The sequence below is a fragment of the Scomber scombrus genome, chromosome 19 (assembly GCF_963691925.1).
Source record: "Scomber scombrus chromosome 19, fScoSco1.1, whole genome shotgun sequence".
Taxonomy (NCBI): Eukaryota; Metazoa; Chordata; class Actinopteri; order Scombriformes; family Scombridae; genus Scomber; species Scomber scombrus.
In genome coordinates this window covers 7,255,896-7,273,143 of record NC_084988.1, presented here as the reverse complement: position 1 = coordinate 7,273,143, position 17,248 = coordinate 7,255,896, and the positions used below count along the sequence as shown (strand labels likewise).

At 41.6% G+C, this 17,248-nt stretch overlaps 1 protein-coding gene across 2 annotated transcripts in view; it reads left to right on the top strand.

Moving 5' to 3' along the window:
- Positions 1 to 17,248, top strand: part of syne1b (spectrin repeat containing, nuclear envelope 1b) — a 75,437-nt gene that overhangs the window by 21,105 nt on the left and 37,084 nt on the right. For both annotated transcript variants that reach the window (XM_062440589.1, XM_062440588.1), the window contains 39 exons: positions 236 to 402; positions 1,220 to 1,373; positions 1,491 to 2,116; positions 2,230 to 2,409; positions 2,910 to 3,060; positions 3,237 to 3,395; positions 3,591 to 3,773; positions 3,905 to 4,006; positions 4,200 to 4,403; positions 4,631 to 4,838; positions 5,104 to 5,216; positions 5,441 to 5,646; positions 5,731 to 5,880; positions 6,029 to 6,320; positions 6,446 to 6,618; positions 6,743 to 7,052; positions 7,458 to 7,622; positions 7,875 to 8,231; positions 8,361 to 8,497; positions 9,168 to 9,345; positions 9,592 to 9,774; positions 9,894 to 10,037; positions 10,578 to 10,733; positions 11,042 to 11,206; positions 11,303 to 11,475; positions 11,659 to 11,812; positions 12,023 to 12,166; positions 12,422 to 12,586; positions 12,733 to 13,050; positions 13,177 to 13,332; positions 13,630 to 13,800; positions 14,004 to 14,330; positions 14,426 to 14,578; positions 14,709 to 14,876; positions 14,988 to 15,164; positions 15,390 to 15,536; positions 15,643 to 15,768; positions 16,165 to 16,341; positions 16,606 to 16,871. In XM_062440589.1, coding sequence (XP_062296573.1) covers positions 236 to 402; positions 1,220 to 1,373; positions 1,491 to 2,116; positions 2,230 to 2,409; positions 2,910 to 3,060; positions 3,237 to 3,395; positions 3,591 to 3,773; positions 3,905 to 4,006; positions 4,200 to 4,403; positions 4,631 to 4,838; positions 5,104 to 5,216; positions 5,441 to 5,646; positions 5,731 to 5,880; positions 6,029 to 6,320; positions 6,446 to 6,618; positions 6,743 to 7,052; positions 7,458 to 7,622; positions 7,875 to 8,231; positions 8,361 to 8,497; positions 9,168 to 9,345; positions 9,592 to 9,774; positions 9,894 to 10,037; positions 10,578 to 10,733; positions 11,042 to 11,206; positions 11,303 to 11,475; positions 11,659 to 11,812; positions 12,023 to 12,166; positions 12,422 to 12,586; positions 12,733 to 13,050; positions 13,177 to 13,332; positions 13,630 to 13,800; positions 14,004 to 14,330; positions 14,426 to 14,578; positions 14,709 to 14,876; positions 14,988 to 15,164; positions 15,390 to 15,536; positions 15,643 to 15,768; positions 16,165 to 16,341; positions 16,606 to 16,871 — 7,685 coding nt within the window. The remainder of the gene's footprint in view (positions 1 to 235; positions 403 to 1,219; positions 1,374 to 1,490; positions 2,117 to 2,229; positions 2,410 to 2,909; positions 3,061 to 3,236; positions 3,396 to 3,590; positions 3,774 to 3,904; positions 4,007 to 4,199; positions 4,404 to 4,630; positions 4,839 to 5,103; positions 5,217 to 5,440; positions 5,647 to 5,730; positions 5,881 to 6,028; positions 6,321 to 6,445; positions 6,619 to 6,742; positions 7,053 to 7,457; positions 7,623 to 7,874; positions 8,232 to 8,360; positions 8,498 to 9,167; positions 9,346 to 9,591; positions 9,775 to 9,893; positions 10,038 to 10,577; positions 10,734 to 11,041; positions 11,207 to 11,302; positions 11,476 to 11,658; positions 11,813 to 12,022; positions 12,167 to 12,421; positions 12,587 to 12,732; positions 13,051 to 13,176; positions 13,333 to 13,629; positions 13,801 to 14,003; positions 14,331 to 14,425; positions 14,579 to 14,708; positions 14,877 to 14,987; positions 15,165 to 15,389; positions 15,537 to 15,642; positions 15,769 to 16,164; positions 16,342 to 16,605; positions 16,872 to 17,248) is intronic.

Below are 17,248 nucleotides of genomic sequence, written 5' to 3'. Positions count from 1 at the left end.
CTAGCCCAAACTGTAAACTTAACCTTATATGAACTAGAGCCTGATAAGTTGATAAGCTGCAGAGTGCAGCGTAGTACAGAAATATTGTATCCCTCTATATGTCAGCCAATACATTTTTGCGGAGGTAGTCACTATTACATAATTTAGCTGTCCCCAGACATGTTCATTCATGCAATAATTAAAACAGTAAAACTCTGCACATTTGACTGTTTAAGAAAAGTATGTATTCTTGCAGGCCTTACACTCTGAAGTCAAGTCCCTTGAGCTCTCTCATGTTGAGTTGGTGTCTCTGGGGACATCATTGTACCCCACTGCTCCAGAGGAGACAGTGAAGCAGCTGAAAGATGAGCTGGAGACCCTGCAGAGGAGATTGCATGCTCAAAATGAGGTCCTCCCTAAAAGGTAAGAGAGTTTAAAAGAGAATAATACCTTATTGTATTTTCATTAAAAATGCTGGTCCAATGACTGGTCTGATGAGGGAAGTTCAGCATAGTCAGGCTGTCTTTGATTAAAATGGCTTCATAAGACCTCTTGTATTGGCAGATGTCCTGAAGCTTGTTATTATAGGAATAGACTGACATTTTGGGAAGTACACTTATTGTTTTCTTGCCAAGAGTTAGATTAGAGGATTAATACCACTCTCATATCTGTCCAGTAAATATGAGGCTACAGGCAGGAGACTGTGACGTTTTCTCAGCTTAAAGACTAGGAAAAGGAAAAAAGGGGGGAAACAGACAGCCTGGCTGTGTCCAAACCTAACAAATCTGTCTATCAGTGCCTTTAAATATCACTAAATAGCTTTTTTCCACTTTTTTTTATTGTGCACGGTTATGCCTGTATTAGATAGCCGATAGTGGTGAGATGTCAGGACCTGGAGAGAGAGGTTTGGAATGACATGTGAAAACGGTCCCTGGCCAGATGCAAACTGGGGATGTTGCAGTTTATAGTCAAGACATCAACCTTCAGGCCACCAGGGCACCCCATATGTTGTTTAATTTGTAATGTACCATCGCCAATTTGTGGTTTTACAGGAGTAATGTGCTGTAATAATTTGTTGGCTAAGCACAGTGACTTCCTGGAGAGTATGTCTTGTCAAATATATCAGGGATTTTTTTTTATGGCAAACTTTACCCTGCATTTATTGTAATGCTAAAAAGTATTCAAATATTAGCTAAAGCAGGACTGATTGGACTCACGATACTGCTGTTTTGTCCCCCAGAATCCAAGAGCTTCAAAGCCACCTCTCCCTGGTAGAGCAGTTTGACCAGGCCCTGCTGAAGTTCTCCCAATGGAGTGAGACCATGCTGTCAAATCTACACTCAGCTTCTCAAATCAACATCAGCAACCTGCAGCCTGCCACCACAAAAGTAAAGGTAAGAACAACACATAGTTATTGCTCATCCATTTTGTGCATGTACTATTATTTTCCAGGACCACTTACAGTCACTAGAAAGATGAGCAACAGCTAATCCTCCATTGGTTTTTGACAGGAGACTCAGGTGGCCTTACAGAAGCAGTCCAGTGTCAGACAAAGCTTGGAGGAACAGACAGCAAAGCTCTGTAAGTTCTGTGAGGCTGGTGACGCACAGCTCCTACGAAGCAGAGCCGACAGCTGTCTCCAGCCCTACCTGGAGGCACATAACATAGTTGAGCTCCAGTTAGAGTGCCTAGAAAGGCTTGAAGCTTTTCTGCAGACTCATAGTGTAGCTGCAGGGGTGTTGCGGGGTCTGAGACAGACTGTGGAAAGTGCTGGGAGCTGGGATCGTGGAAGAGTAGAGGAGCTGCAACAGGAGCTGGGCACCATTGTCCCAGATATTAGCCAGCTTGAAACTCTAGCTGTTAATCTGGACAGCAGTCTCTGCAAAGGCCATCTCCACATTGGTGCTGATGAGGGGTCTCATAAATCATGCCGTATGCTGGCTGATTCACTCAGTACTGAGTTAGATACAGTAAGGAACTTGCTTGGTACAAAGCAGAGTGAAGCAGAGGCCTTAGGGGCTCTGTGGACTTCATTTAGACAACGGAAAGAACAGCTGCTCAAAGCTGTGGAGGACATTGAAGAAAAAGCCGACCACCAGAGCTTCAAAGAGCCCAGGCTACATGCTCTACAGCAGAGGTAAAGTCCATGATTCTCAGGTTAAATTACTGGGGTTATTACCAATTTAGGCTAGTACCAAACATGCTTGTGTAGATACAGCATGTGCAACATATTATCCTTCTTTTTGTCAGGCTACGGTTCTTTAATCAGCTGGAGGATGAGCTCCAGTCACACCTGCATGAGGAGCAGTGGCTGAGGGACAAGGGCAACCAACTGGCCCAGAGAGATGCAGAGCTGGGTGGAGAGGTACTGAGAGAAATCAGCCTGCTGGAGACCACATGGGAGGACACCAAGAAGCTCATTACAGAGAGGTAATGTAGAAATGCAAAAGGGTTTTCCATACCAGAAAATATTTCATACATTTCTGAAATTGAACATTATCATAAGGTGATGGATAAAAGCTAAAGATGATACAAAAGGCTGTAACCATTAAGCCATACTGTGATGAAACACTGCAAAAAACAGTACATCTTACTTCTTTTCTTTATTCCCAATATTTGTTATGAAGTAAAATATCAATGTGTAATGAACTGATCTCTTTGCTGCTGTTATAAAACCTAGTTACATAGAGTGTGTTAATTAAGTGCCCAGCAAATGTCACATATTGAATTATTTTTATTTAAATATTCCATATCTTAACGTTTTCGATTACACTAATTAAAGGACTGTGTAACAGTCTTTTGGGAGAAAGCATTACTATTTTGACATTAAACTGTAGGTTGACTTCAAATTTGTTGCACTCATGAGCACGCAGCTCACTGACCTTTAACCGTACGTATTTTGCTAATGCACTTCTCTCTTCCTTCAACAGACAGGAGCAGTGCAACGTTCTTGTTGAGCTTATGAGAGAATACCAAATCCTGAAAACCTCCATCAGCAGCATCATTGAGAGCACTGAATCTCTGGTTGATATAAGCTCTGTTCTGAAGGACTATGAGGAAACCAAAAGGTCACTCAGCAAGGTCAGCGCAAAAGCCTTGTTGAACTTAGAAGAATATTTATCTTTGGAGATGTTGATCATGTCATTTTACATACAGTAATTCCATAAAAATGAAAAAAAATCTCTTATTCGTGGGTTTTGCCATTATGTTTGTTCATCAGATCACTTAAAAGTTTACTGTTTTTGCTCAATTTGTAGCATGAATCAGTCAAGGCAGAGATGGCTGGCAAGCAGCATGAACTGGACCAGTTTTCCACCAAAGGAAAACAGTTGGTGAATGAACTAAAGAACATCCCTGAGTGTGACTCTCAAATGATGAAAAAGGATATGGAGACACTTGTGGATCAGTGGCTGGATGTAAGTTTGACTTCAGGAGTAACACCATGATGTTTGGATGTGATGTACAATGTGAGGCTGATGGAACAGAGAAATAATACAGTGCATGAATTTGTTTAGGCAGAGCTTTGTAATCTTCAACTCCTGATATAAAACTTGAAAGCTGAACATACAACAAAAAGTAAACTTGAGTGACTGATTAAATCCACTCCCCAGGTTTCTGAGAGAATAGATGACAATATTGAGCGTCTTAAACAGTGTTTGGCTCTGTGGGATGATGTGCGTAAAATCACAGAGGACATTGAGAGCTGGACAAGCAGCTGTGTGATTGAACTGAACGAGAGCCTGAACAACCTCAACGACAGTCAGAAGGTGTCGGAAAGACTCTCCATGATACGGGTAAGATTTCTGATGTCGTAATAAAACTGGGTACTGATTTCTTTAATAGTAAAATATCTCACAGATTAGCAATGGAGAAATCAAGCCAATAGATATGTAAAACATGCTTCTCTTATTTGATACATCAACAGGTGGAAGCGGGTGAGAAGGTGCAGAAACTTGAAACCCTGCAGAGCAAAGTGTCCGAGCTTAAGAAGTGCAGTCAAAGTCAAGAGACTCCTGCAAAATTACAGGTACTAAATACAATTCTAATGTTATTTGTTTTTTTAATGATTATGTTTTACAATTGATTGTACAATGTGCAATCACAGAGAAAAAAGATATTAACCCTGACTTTACAGAAGAAGCAGGTTCTCCATCTCTTACATTAGCATATACAGTATGTCACTACATAGATACTCAAAAACCTTTATTCCATTGCATCAGCTGCTGGAGAATGACCTGCGGAACAAGATCAGCTCTGTGCAGAAGCTACATGAGCAGGCTAGAGGAAACCTCATGGACTTCAGTTCCCAAAGGAAACAGCTAGAAGATTACATCTCACAGATGTCTGCCTGGCTTAAAAGTATGGAGGAATCCCTGGTTTCGTCTCCCACTGGTTCAGATCCTGAGGACATCTGCAGAGTAAAGGTGAATCTTCAATTACAATCACATAGTGAATGAATTATAACCTTTGCAGAGGTGAGGGCTATGTAACTTGGCTTTGTAAACTTGAGAAAAGAGGATTTTAATCTCAGTCATTGAGTACTTTTTAAATGTTGTAGTAGAATGTGTACCACAATTCACTACTTTGTGAGTTGTTATTGTTATAAATCATCCATCTTTTCTTAATCTACTTTGTTAAACATGTTTTGAAGGACTTTCAGAAAGAGCTCCAAAACCAGCAGGGAAGTATTGACTCCACAAGGGAGAGCCTCAACACCCTGTGTAGAAAGTATCCCTCTGAGGAGCTGGCTGGTTTGGGTTCAGCACTCACTGACCTAATCAAGATTTATGAGTCTGTAAACCAGCTCTCTGCCAGGACGTTGGCATCACTGCAGAACTGTCTTCAACAGCAGTTCAATGGTGAGATCCTCCATAACCAACAAATAAAATGTGCAGTTGTACTCCCCCACACTGTTGTAATACTAAAGGTATTAAGTGTTAAATTTGTATGTTGTACAGTACCTCACACTCTGAGCCTCCTATTTATTTATTAGATGTTTAATATATAGTGCTTATATATAGTGGACACTGAATGTAAATGTCTTTGTGCTTTTGCAAGAAACACCTTAATTGTATTGATATCATCACCAAATATTAAATCTCTTTTCCTCCCTTTTCCCTGTAGATCTTGTTCAGGAGTTTCATCGTTGGCTTTTAGAGCAGAGGGAGATCGTGAAAGAATGTTCCGACCGATCTGGAGACACTCACGTTGTGGAACGCAAACTTCAGAAACTAAAGGTAAAACTAATAGTCAAAATACTCTGAAGTTCCCTAAATCATGCTCCCTCATTGAAATAAGAGTGGAAATGTGACTTTTTTCACATTACATCTACATTTTAGATATTTAGCTGACTAGTTATAAGCTATGAATTGTAGAATAAGACAAAATGACTGATTGAAAAACATACCTATAACTGTGAAAGACAAGGCTCAATGTTATAGTGATCTTGTTTATTTGTCAGGGCGCCATGGAACGAGTGGAGGAGGGTGAGATGCGTCTCACTCAGGTCTGCGAGGAAGGAGAGAAGCTCCTACTTCATCTTCCCAAAGCCAGTGCAGGGCAAGTCCAGCAACACCTTTCCTCCATCCAACAGGACTGGGACAGCTTTGTGGAGCAGTGCAGACAGAACCAACAGATCCTGGAGGACAGTGCATCCCTCATGAAAGGGTAAAAGACGAGCACAAGCACAACCCAGTTCTACAGTTTATAGGCCCTCCATTTACAAAGCATGCCATTTTCAATTCCTTTTAGGTTTGAGGGTCGCCTGAAAAAGCTCAAGTGGTGGTTGGAGCATATGGAAAAGAGGATGACCACAGATCTGCTTGAAGCCAAGCAACGTGGTCCTGAAAAGGCTGTGCTGGAGCAAGTGGAGGAATATCAGCAGGAAGTGCTCAAAGAAAGGTACCAAAAAAAGAAAATACAGAATTACGAGTTACAATCACTTGACATAAATAATTCTCCCCAGAAAGATCAATGAAAGTCCCAAATCAAATATCAAAGCACTCTTCTCTTTGTAGCTTATTTAAAAATTGTACTTTCTTCTACGCAGGGATTCCTTTGAACGCTTGTGTCAGGAGGGACAGGCACTGAATGAGGGTGGACGAGGCGATGGTAGTGAGACAAGAGTGTCAGCTCAGCTGCAGTCACAGCACCAGGCCTTGCTAAGACGTGTGAGAGAGAGGCTACGCAGCTGCCAGCTCACTTTACAGGAGCAGCAAGCCTTTGAAGAGACTCTGCAGAGTACCTGGGGCTGGCTGAATGGAGTCCAGGAGCGTCTGGCTTCACTCAACAGCACGGTTGGCAATAAAGAGACACTGGAGAAAAGGCTTGGTCTTGTACAGGTCTGTAAATAATCCTTTGATCAACAAATATTGTTTGGGTGCAATATTGTCTGCATACATTTTGACATTCAGAAAAATGTTCATAGTTGGACCATATTTTTGTTGCTGTTTCCTTATACATGTAGGATATCTTGCTAATGAAAGGGGAAGGTGAAGTTAAGCTCAACATGACAGTAGGAAAAGGAGAACAGGTCCTGAAACACAACAGAATGGATGGACAGCAGGCCATTTGTTCACAGCTGCAGAGCCTAAAGGACGCCTGGGCCAATATGCTCATGACATCTATGAGTTGCCACAGGTAGGAAATGTGCCCTCATCTGCACTGCAGCAGGAAAGTCAGTCAGAAAACAGTGATGCTATAATCCAGGGTAACATACTCTTAGTGGACTTTCTAATTGCTTTACTTATATTATTGTCCATAGTCGCCTTGAATGGACAGTGGCCCAGTGGACCAGCTTTCTGGAAAGTAAGAGCCAACTACAGCAGTGGATGGAGTCAGTGGAGCAGGAGGTGGGGATGACCCTGCCTCAGCAGCCAGGCCGCAAAGAGAAATCTGCTTTTCTTGAGCGCCTCAGGGCCATCCAGGCTGATGTGGATGCTCACGCAGCAGCACTGTCACGCCTTACAGACAAAGCTGTGGAGATGCATGAAAAAACTGGCGACCAGACCTTTGGACCAGAGTCGAGGGCAGAGCTCAATGTACACTTTGGCGATATCTCAGCTGTTGTCAAGGTGATCTAAATGCAGGCATAAATCAAATAGTATTTGTAAATAACTGCTGAATCATAGATGATTAATCCAGGAAAAGAGTTCCAACCATAAAGACACCAGAGCTGGGATGGATCCAAAAACACTGCTGTAGGGCAGACAGCACTGTGGCACGCGGCCACATTGTTGCAAAAAATGATAGTTTGGTTGGATTAAGCAATATGAGGCAGTATAATAGTATTCTAGTTTTACTAAAATATTATGCCATTATGCATCTTTGGTTTATAAAGTTTGATCCTTCTTATCCTGGCAAAAAAAACATAGTACAAAACAAATTGCAAATAGTATTTAAAGCATTTATAGTCAGTGCCTTATTCATATCCAGTGGTTGATGTATATGCTTGCATACATGTTTTTTATTCTCCAAAGGGTAAAGTGCAGTCCATGCAAACCATTGTGTCTGAGCATGAGCAGTATCTTGATGCTGTGAGAGACTTCAATGACTGGCTGGTCTCTGCAAAAGAGGAACTCCAGCGCTGGTCCGACCTCTCAGGAGATTCACTCTCCATTAAAAGAAAGCTCTCCAAAGTGCAGGTGAGGAACTCCAAAATTTCTCACTTACTTTTTTATACTTGAAGATGTTTATCCTCCAGCATTTTTTGTGTCTACTCCAGTGACTTTTAGAGTCAAGGCCTCCTAAGAAACTATTGGTGTTTGCAAGATGGGACATCACTCAAACTTTTGTCCGGCTTTCATATGTAATCATTTCTTACCACTTTCTTAAGAAGGGAATTCCAAGTGGCTGAGTCCAGAGGGGGAACTAAAATGATACTTTGCTCTTTCCAGGAGTTGCTTGACTCCAAGCAGCGAGGCAGAGAGAGGCTGAACCGCGTCCAAAGATGTGGGGCAGTGGCAAGGGATCACACTGGCTCAGGGGGCTATGAGGCTTTGGAGCGAGAGGAATCAGCCCTGTTGTCATCATGGGAACAGTGGGAACGTGGGGCGCTACAGACACGAGCTAGTCTGGAGACTGCCCTCTCTCAGATAGCCAGCTCTGAACAGGAGTTCAGCAGTCTGTCAGCACAGTTAGAGCAGGACCTGCGCGACTTCAGCCATCAGTTGAAGGACTGGCGTCTACAGTTGGCCCAAGCAGAGGGAAAAAATGATGGAGAGGAAGCTGTTAAAGGCTGGCAGATAGCAAAGGTATGCCCCAGCTTAGCTTTGTAAATTATTATTATTTCCAATTACTGTTATTGGAAATAGGCAATGATAGTAGTAGATGACTAATGCATATATCATGCTTGTGTTAATTTATGTTTATTTTCTTTCCAGGACACTTTGGAGGAACTTGTGAAAGCTGAACCCCTGTCCGATAGTCTGAAGACTCAACTTAACGACCTGTGCCGATTTTCCAGAGACATGGGAACACAATCTGAGAGAGTTTCTGCGCTCATTAAGGAATACAACAGGTGAGAAAATTGCAAATAATGTTACAAAATAGTCTTGGTTATTCAAGAAAACAACTGAAGATATTTAGTTATAGTTTTCCACAGAATGATGAATTATGAATCTGTTGTAGAACTGTTCACCAGAAGTGAACAGTGAGATAGTGACACTTCCATTCAGTGTAATGTAATAAAATCTTTTTCCCCCCGTACTAATCATTTTGTTATTTCTGTAGTCCCATGGAACATCTTGGGCTATGTATTGGACAGTATAGGCATTATATTGTTTTGTTTTGCATATATTCGCTTAATTTGTGGTCCAGCTCATTCACGTATATGGGGAAGAAAAATGTATTCAAAACACATAGCAACATGATGCAGCTGAATAGAACAAAACCACAGCCAGAAATGTACCATACAGCTGAGTCAGCACTTCTCTGACACACTGTTAACATTGAAAAATGATCTCACAAAAGTAATATTTCATACAGGACTGTATTAGATTGTGCTGCAAAAGAGGTTTCTATTTTTCTGGTCATACTGTACTGTAAGCTTTAATGTTTCAACAGCATATGGCCAAACAAATATGAACCAACACGCCTGAGACAGTAGAACAAATAAGAACTGTCTCTGAAGTGATTGTAATACATGTTTAAAAAAAACAAATGTTTTTTTTCCCTTGATTTGTTCCCAGTCTGAGTCTCCAAGCCTCCAGGGAGTGCCAAAGCAAAGAGAAGCTGCTGGAACAAGGGTTTCGCTCAGCCTTCAGAGAGTTCCAGCAGTGGTTTGTCAACGCCAAGATCAACACAGCCAAATGCTTTGACGTACCCCAAAATCTCAATGAGGCCTCATCTAGCTTGCAGAAGATTCAGGTATAATCCTGAGAGTAAAATGTCATTAAACATTTAGGCACTTATGCTGCCAGAATTACAGTTTGGTTACCACTTAGGGTGCCAACACATCGAGATTTTATTTACAACAGCTTGTCTAAGTGTTACTTTCATAGAGTATATCTGTAACTAAATGAGTATGACTAAGATATTTATATTTATTTTAAATGACAAGGGTTTTTAAAAAAGTATTTTATTGCATTTCATCTCTTCTGCTTTTCTCCTCAGGAGTTCCTAAGTGACAGAGAACAAGGTCATTTAAAGCTGAATGCTGTGGTTGTCAGCGGTGAGCTTGTCTCTAGTGTTGCAGCTAAAGACAAAGTAGATGCAGTTCGGGTTAAAATGAACACTGCCCGAGACGACTGGAAAAATATGATGACAAATCTTCACAACAGAGAGACAAACCTACAAGTAAGCACCTAAACATCCCTTCTCACCAACTGGGTTCATGTAAAAACCCACAGTTTAGCAATTCATTGTAAATCACAGAAATACCCCATCAGCCTTTTAACTGTCTTGTGTTTTTTCAGAACCTTCTGTCTCAAATGAAGGATTTTGAAGCAAGTGCTGAGCCTCTTCAGGAGTGCTTGAATGCCACAGAGCTGGCTGTACAGGAGAGCAGCACAAGGCTTCATGATCTCACAGCCAAGAAGCAAGAGCTTCACAAACTTCAGGTACAGGTGTCCAAAATCCACCGAGCTTGGAACACCCTCACGTTGAAGATCACTCATGTTCAAGTGCAACACCCACTCAGTGCAAGGGTGCTAACTTGACTACTGCTACCATTTGCAAAAGCTCACCATTTCAGCTATGATAGAGTTTCAGCATTTCTTCTATACACCTAGGATGCAATGCCAACAGCTTATGCTAACCGCCAGAAGCTTAACTTTGCTGCCATCTTTTTGCTCCTCTTTGCTACTTTCACGTTTTCTAACACAGTGTCTATCATATGAATTAATACTCGCCTCATTTATAACAGAGAGAATGCTGTTGTAGTCTATTTATTGTTTAAAACTGTCAATATTTCCAGAGGCCTTAATTGCACGTCATGACCACCAAGAGCTTGCCATCAGTAACATTGGCTAAATATATGTCATTTTCTTTACTTTTTGCCATGTTGCCATCTCTAACCCTTTGGTCTGTGTCTGAATGTAACTGTCTTATATCTGTGTCAGCTTGCATGCCTCTTTGATAACCTGCTTGTGCTCTTCCAGTCTGTGCTTGAGGAGTTAGCCTCTCACGAGGTTCAGCTGAGCAGGCTGAAAGAGAAGGCCCAGTTGCTGTGGGATGAACACGCGGCCGGCAAGGGTTTTGTGCACCGTGTCTCGCAACTCTCTGCTCAGTACCTAGCTTTAACCAACCTGACCAAGGTACAGTAATGCCTACCAATCTGCCTCTGCACTTGGGCTTTTCTGGGGGTAGAGCTGGAGAGGAGACAATGGCACTAGACTGGACTGAGCTCTGATTTAACATTATTTACAAATGATAAACAGTGAAGGTACTAACTCGCCATAACTTCACACAAAGTTCTTTTGTCACTGCAAGTCTCTGTTTGAGGATACACAGGATGATTTAATTTAGTCCTAAATCTGTATTAGTCGTCAAGGAATGCATTTGTGATGATTTGAGCCTACTTTAGATTACTAAATCTGTATTTTTCTGGTGTTGTGGATCTTAGGAGAAGGCATCACGGATTGACCGCATTGTCACTGAGCACCAGCTTTTCTCCCAAGGCTTAAAAGAGCTGCAGAATTGGGTGGCTGACACCAGCCACATGCTGCAGACCTACTGCGCCCCCACTGCTGACAAAAATGTTCTCGATAGCAGGATGATCAAGCTGGAGGTATAGAACGTTAAACAGAGCTACCACTATGAATGCCACTTTTAAACGCTTAATACAAGTGTGTAATAAATGCACATGCTGTGATTCTTGCACCAGGCTTTGCTGACTGCTCGTCAGGAGAAGGAGATCCAGCTGAAGATGCTGACGACAAGAGGAGAGTCAGTTCAGAGAAACACCTCAGCTGATGGAGTGCCTGTAGTCCAGAAACAAATACAGGATCTAAAGGATTCCTGGGATGCACTACTCTCTACTTCTATTCAATGCAAAAGGTTGGTTTGAAGGTCGTATTTTAAACAGCCTTTTGGTTGTTACATAGCAGTAACCATTTCCATAAGAGGTTTTCCCCAAAATTGCTGTGTACACGTTCCACTTTATATCGTTAAGTGGAAAGGGTACACAACATAGACTACAGCACCATTGTCTGACTTAATTATTCTCTTTAAAATCAACAGTCAGCTGGAGGGTTCTCTGTCTCAGTGGACCAGTTACCAGGAGGATGTACGCCAGTTTGTGTCGTGGGTGGAACGTGTGGAGGAGAGTCTTGACCCCACTGATAAACAGTGCCCAGAGATGAGAGACAAAACTGCTAATCTGAGCAAAGCCAAGGTTCTGCACTTTTCTCAGTCATGCTATATATTGTAAATGATCACATATGATTTACTGTAAATACAACATATGTTTCAATTTCACATCCTAAATTTTACAAGAAGTGAAAATGAGCAGTGTAGGCTTGGAAGGCCATTTAACTACAGTAGCTATTATCTTTAAATATGCACAGTAAGTTGATAATGTAACTAAATCTCCCTGCTGTTGCAGTTGCTGTATGAGGAAGTGCTTAGCCACAACACGCTGCTGGACACCATCACTGCAAAGACTGTCAATATAGCTGAGAACTATGTCACTCAACTGGAGCTCCAAGATCTGCAAGAGCGCTACAACACTATCAAAGACAACGCCATGGTAATAAGAAAGGGAATTTGCACGTCACTGCATAGTGAATCTTATTTAAAATACATTTCAGCTTCAGTATTATGATACAATTCATAGAGTTATGTTATAAGAAATAAGTGCTATAATTTATGTGCTTCTCAAGGTAAGTTTTATTTCTGCTTTTAAACTGCCTGAAACACTGTTTGAGTGTTAAAAGTGTTAAAATATCAAACAAAATAAGAAACAATTAGCTCAGAGATTATATCTGTCATTTTGTGTCTGCAGAGGGCAGTAGGCAAAGCAGAGGAGCTGGTAAAAGCCCACCAGGAGTATCAACGCGGCCTCCATGCATTTGAGGACTGGCTGGAACAGGAGCAGGAGAAGCTTGGCTGCTACACCCAGTTGGAGGGGGATGTTGATAGGCTCGAGGAGACTCTCCAAAAGCTGCAGGTCTGAAAATGATAACTGTGCATATCGTTTGCTGTCCTGTACTACTACTACTAATCCTGCATAGCCTGCAATTCTATTTCACATTATTAATATACTATCTGAACGTTTTGTGCTGACAGTGGTCATTTATATCTGTGTAACTGTAGGAACTGCAGCTGCACTGCACAGAGGGCCAGGCTCTACTGAACACAATACTGGTCAGTAGGGAGCTGGTGATTCCCTGGGGGTTACCTCAAATAGAAGACCGAGCACTGGAGACACTGCAGCAGGAGTGGAGGCTGTACCAAGCCCGGTTGGCTGACACCCGGGCACAGCTCAACAGTGCTCTGGCCAAACTCCGGCAGATGGAGCAGAAGTTCCAGCGTCTCGACAGCTGGCTAAAGGGCATGGAGACCAAAGCACAACTGCGTAGCAATCGTCGGTCTGACCGCGCAACTAAAGAAGCGCAACTCCAGTTGATAAAGGTTAGGCTAATTTACATTGGAGACAATGTAATTAACAATTCCATTCTCATGAATATGCATGAATCGAAATAACAAACAGTTGTACAGTCATCACTTAACAGCTTTTTTTTTGCTTTTTTTGGTCAGAGCTGGCAGGAGGAAGTGCTAGTATATCAAGACGAGATGGAGGGCCTCAGTCTCTTGGCTCAGCAGGTTCTGGATGAGACCCATATTAGCAGCCGGATCAGTACCAGAGCCACACAGATTACAGCTCGCTACCACGCCCTACTATTGCATTTACTGGTAATATTCACTTAAACACAGTACACAGTATTTTGCAATATGTGAATATTACATACATTCGGTATATATATATAAATCAATAAATGCTTCAGTGCTTCTATATAAATAATATATGTCTTTGTTGAATGAGACCTTTGAAAATGTTGCTTTAACTAGTCAACTAACCAGGTTTTTTGTATAAAATCTGCTACCATAAATCTTCATTTTGAGAAAAAACTGAAAACATGACATTAGGTTAGTTATCCTTAACATTCCTCTACCATAACTTTGTTTTTTCCCTCTTCGTCTGTGTTGCAGGAGACAATCAAACATATCCAGGAGGAGGTGTCTTGCATTGAAGATGCACAATGTGTCTTTGGCACCTTCTCAGACTGGCTCAGCACAGCTCAGAATAACTTCAGCACTGTGGCTATAAGTGTTGATGTAGTGGACCGCGTCGCCATGGAGAGAAAGATGAAGAAACTAGAGGTACAGTCTCTGCCACGAGTACATGCCTCCTGTTTATAATTGTTTCTTTTTTAAAGACTGTTTATATCATTAAACGTACCTCTGGTTCTGTTGGTCAATACTGCCCTTTCTAAGACCTACGTTAGCAGCAACATTACTCAGGCGACTGACATCTGTATAATAAAATCTGAATCATAATTAACACCAGTCCGTGTACTTTTCAGGCTCTTCAGGCAGACATGGAGCAGGGTCACACTTATCTGAAGACAATGAGGGAGAAGACAGAGCGAGCCATGGCATTCTTGGAGGAGCCTGAAGCAGACCAGCTGAAGGAGGAGGTGGACACTCAACTCTTCCAACTAGAGGAGTTGATGGTAGCTCTCCGCACAGAGCATAGCTCCCTCGAAAAATGTATCTCACTCTCTAAAGACTTTATGGATAAATACAAGGGCCAGGCCCAGTGGATGCTGGAAACCAAGAACCTTTTAGCATCGAGTGTAGAGCCTAAAGCTGAACTCTATCAGAAGAAGGCTCAGCTAGCAAAGTACAAGGTAAATAAAATAATCTTTTTTAACTCTATAATTCCAATGAAAACCAAGCAATAAAACTCAATTATTCTATCTGCAATGTTTTATTCCCTTTGCAGACCATTCAGCAGACAGTGCAGTCTCATGAGTCAGCAGTGAAATGTGTCATTGAGAAAGGAGAGGCTCTGCTGGATACAGTCCATGACCCCACGATAAGTGACAACATGAAAAAACTGCAGGCTGACTACCAAGACATCTGCTTGATGGCTAAGGTATGGGTACTGCTAATCTGTTTCCGCTGAGAGATCATTTTGGGAGGATAGAGATGTACTGGTACATACTTAATTATCACATATCATACAGATACATTCACCTCTGGAATGGATGTTTGTTGTGTTTCAGACACAGGTTCAGAACCTTATAGAGTGGGTGAAGGAGCACGAGGATTACAACAGTGAATTGCAGGAGGTCGAGAAGTGGCTCTTACAGATGTCCAGTAGGCTGGTCACCTCTGATTCTATGCAGACCAACAGTATGGAGATGGCCACTCAGCAGCTTGCCCGACACAAGGTGACCAACTCCATCCTGACCCCAATTTACAGTTTTTAGTTTACATCATTACATTACACTAGAATACTGGATTATTTATCATAATCTGTATTTAACCACCTTTTTTCCTAGGCTATAATGGAGGAGATAGCCAGTTTTGAGGAACGTCTCATCAGCTTACAGCAGAAAGGAGAAGATCTTGTTGCCAGCTGTACAGACCAAGTCCAAGCTAAGATCAGTCAACAAGTCCAGGCTCACCAGCAGGGAGCCAAAGATAGCTACTCTGCTATATGCAGCACTTCCCAGCGTGTGAGTAATACAAGACTTCAACCATAGATGTTTATTGATTTTGTTAAAAGCCTTGCTGTAGCATTTTGAAACAGTTGAAGGAAGAACGACTTGTAAGTGGCTCAACAAGAGGTGTTCAATTATATATTGTTTTTAGCAGGGAAACCACTCCATCAGACAATTTTCAGAAAAAACTTATTTAATAAAGATGTTTATTGTAAAATGTTACCTCTCCATATTCAACAGGTGTATCAAAGTCTGGACCGGGAACTGCAGAAACATGTTAACCACCAGGATACTCTCCAGCAGTCCCAGACCTGGCTCTCCGCAGTTCAGGAAGAGCTCCAGCTCAATGATCAGGGACCATCGGGTCTGCAGGAGGCACTGAAGCAGGTACCTGACACAGTATACAGTTTTGCCTGACCCTTGGTATTCTGCAGTATTTTTTTAATAGTCATCTCATGATTTATTACTTGATTGATTCACTCCTCACAAACAGGTGAAGCACTACAGGGCCCTACAGGAGCAGGCCAGCACCTACCTGGATCTGGTGTGTTCTGTGTGTGACCTTTCTGATGATGCTGTGAGAGTGACAGCCGCTAAGGTCCAGCAGGTCAAACTCACGGTCAGTAATTTTGTTACCTCCTTTCCCGTTGTACAACATCAAAGACATGTTGGATGATTTTAGCATCAGCGGTTTATCCTCCTAATCATAAAATCACAAAATCATAAGCAATGTAATGTAGATTTAAATTGCTGCAACTTTTCTTGATGCAAAATAATATAAGACATACTGCTCTATATGCATTTGGCTGTGCATATTGCCTATAAATATTATTTTAGCAGTAAGTATTTGCATTTTAGCAGCATGCCATGCAGTCCGATTGCAACAGAGAAAACATGTTATATGAATATACAGTATATCAATTTAAGGTGCAAATATATCATCGATGCTTTTTTTAAAGCAATGCGTGACCCTGCAAATATTCACCACAGAAATGTATAAATGTGTTTTTTGTAGATAGAGGAAAGGATGTCCAGTGCACAGGTGCTTTCAGAGGGCTGGAGGGAGATCAAGGAACAGAAGCAAGATCTGACCAGCTTGTTCCAGGATATGGAGCAGCAGCTCCTCAGCCTCTCTAGAAGGCCTGCAGAGTTGGAGACCAAAATAGCTCAAAACATGCTGTCACAAGCCAAGGTAAGTAGCAGCATTTCAATCAATATCCTGTATAAAACTCAAACATAGTGTATAATTAAGAAAAAAAATATGTTTTGTGTTTGTACTTTTTACTTGAACAACGAAGTAAAGCAATTTTGAACATCATTCTGGTGCCTATTTTGTTGTTATTATATAACCCAACATTTAGACCAAGATATTTGGGTAATGACTGGATTAAAGACAGATCTGCTTACTGTTTGGATGCATTTAGGGTCATCATCCAGTGTTTTGCTTGTCACACAGGAATGCAGCCAGCAACTGCAGTCCAAACAGAGTATCCTGACCAAGATGACAGAACGAGTGAGCAAATTGACTGGGGGCCAGGACTCTCCAGAACATGCAGAGATTGACCGTCTGAGCCATTCCTGGCTTGAGCTCTGTCACCAGGCCAACAAGCTGCAGAGCCAGAGGGAGGAGGACCTACAGAGGTCAAAAGAATACCATGACTGTATCACTGCAGTGGAGGCGCTGTTCGAACAGGTGTCCAAAGAATGGGACAATCTGGCCAGGTCTGTTTGTACATAAAATATACATTAAAACTAGTCATCACAGACTGTGGTGATTTTATTCTAATTATCTCCTGACGGGATCAAACTAAAAATGTTATGTCATAGGCTTCAGGAAGACACCAGTAGTGTTTTTTTGACAATCTCTTTTTAATTCCTATAATTACTGTGTGTGGAAGCTATTTTCTCTGCAATAGCAGTTGACATTAGAGGATTACGAGCTCAAGGTCTTTTTTTGTTGTGATTACAATGGAATCTGATCAAACATTATTTTAGACGTTGAATTTAATTTCAACTGTGTAAATGAAAATATATAACAAATAATATTGTCATGTATTCCATGCATCATGCATTTTATCCATCGTTTGTATGAATAATTG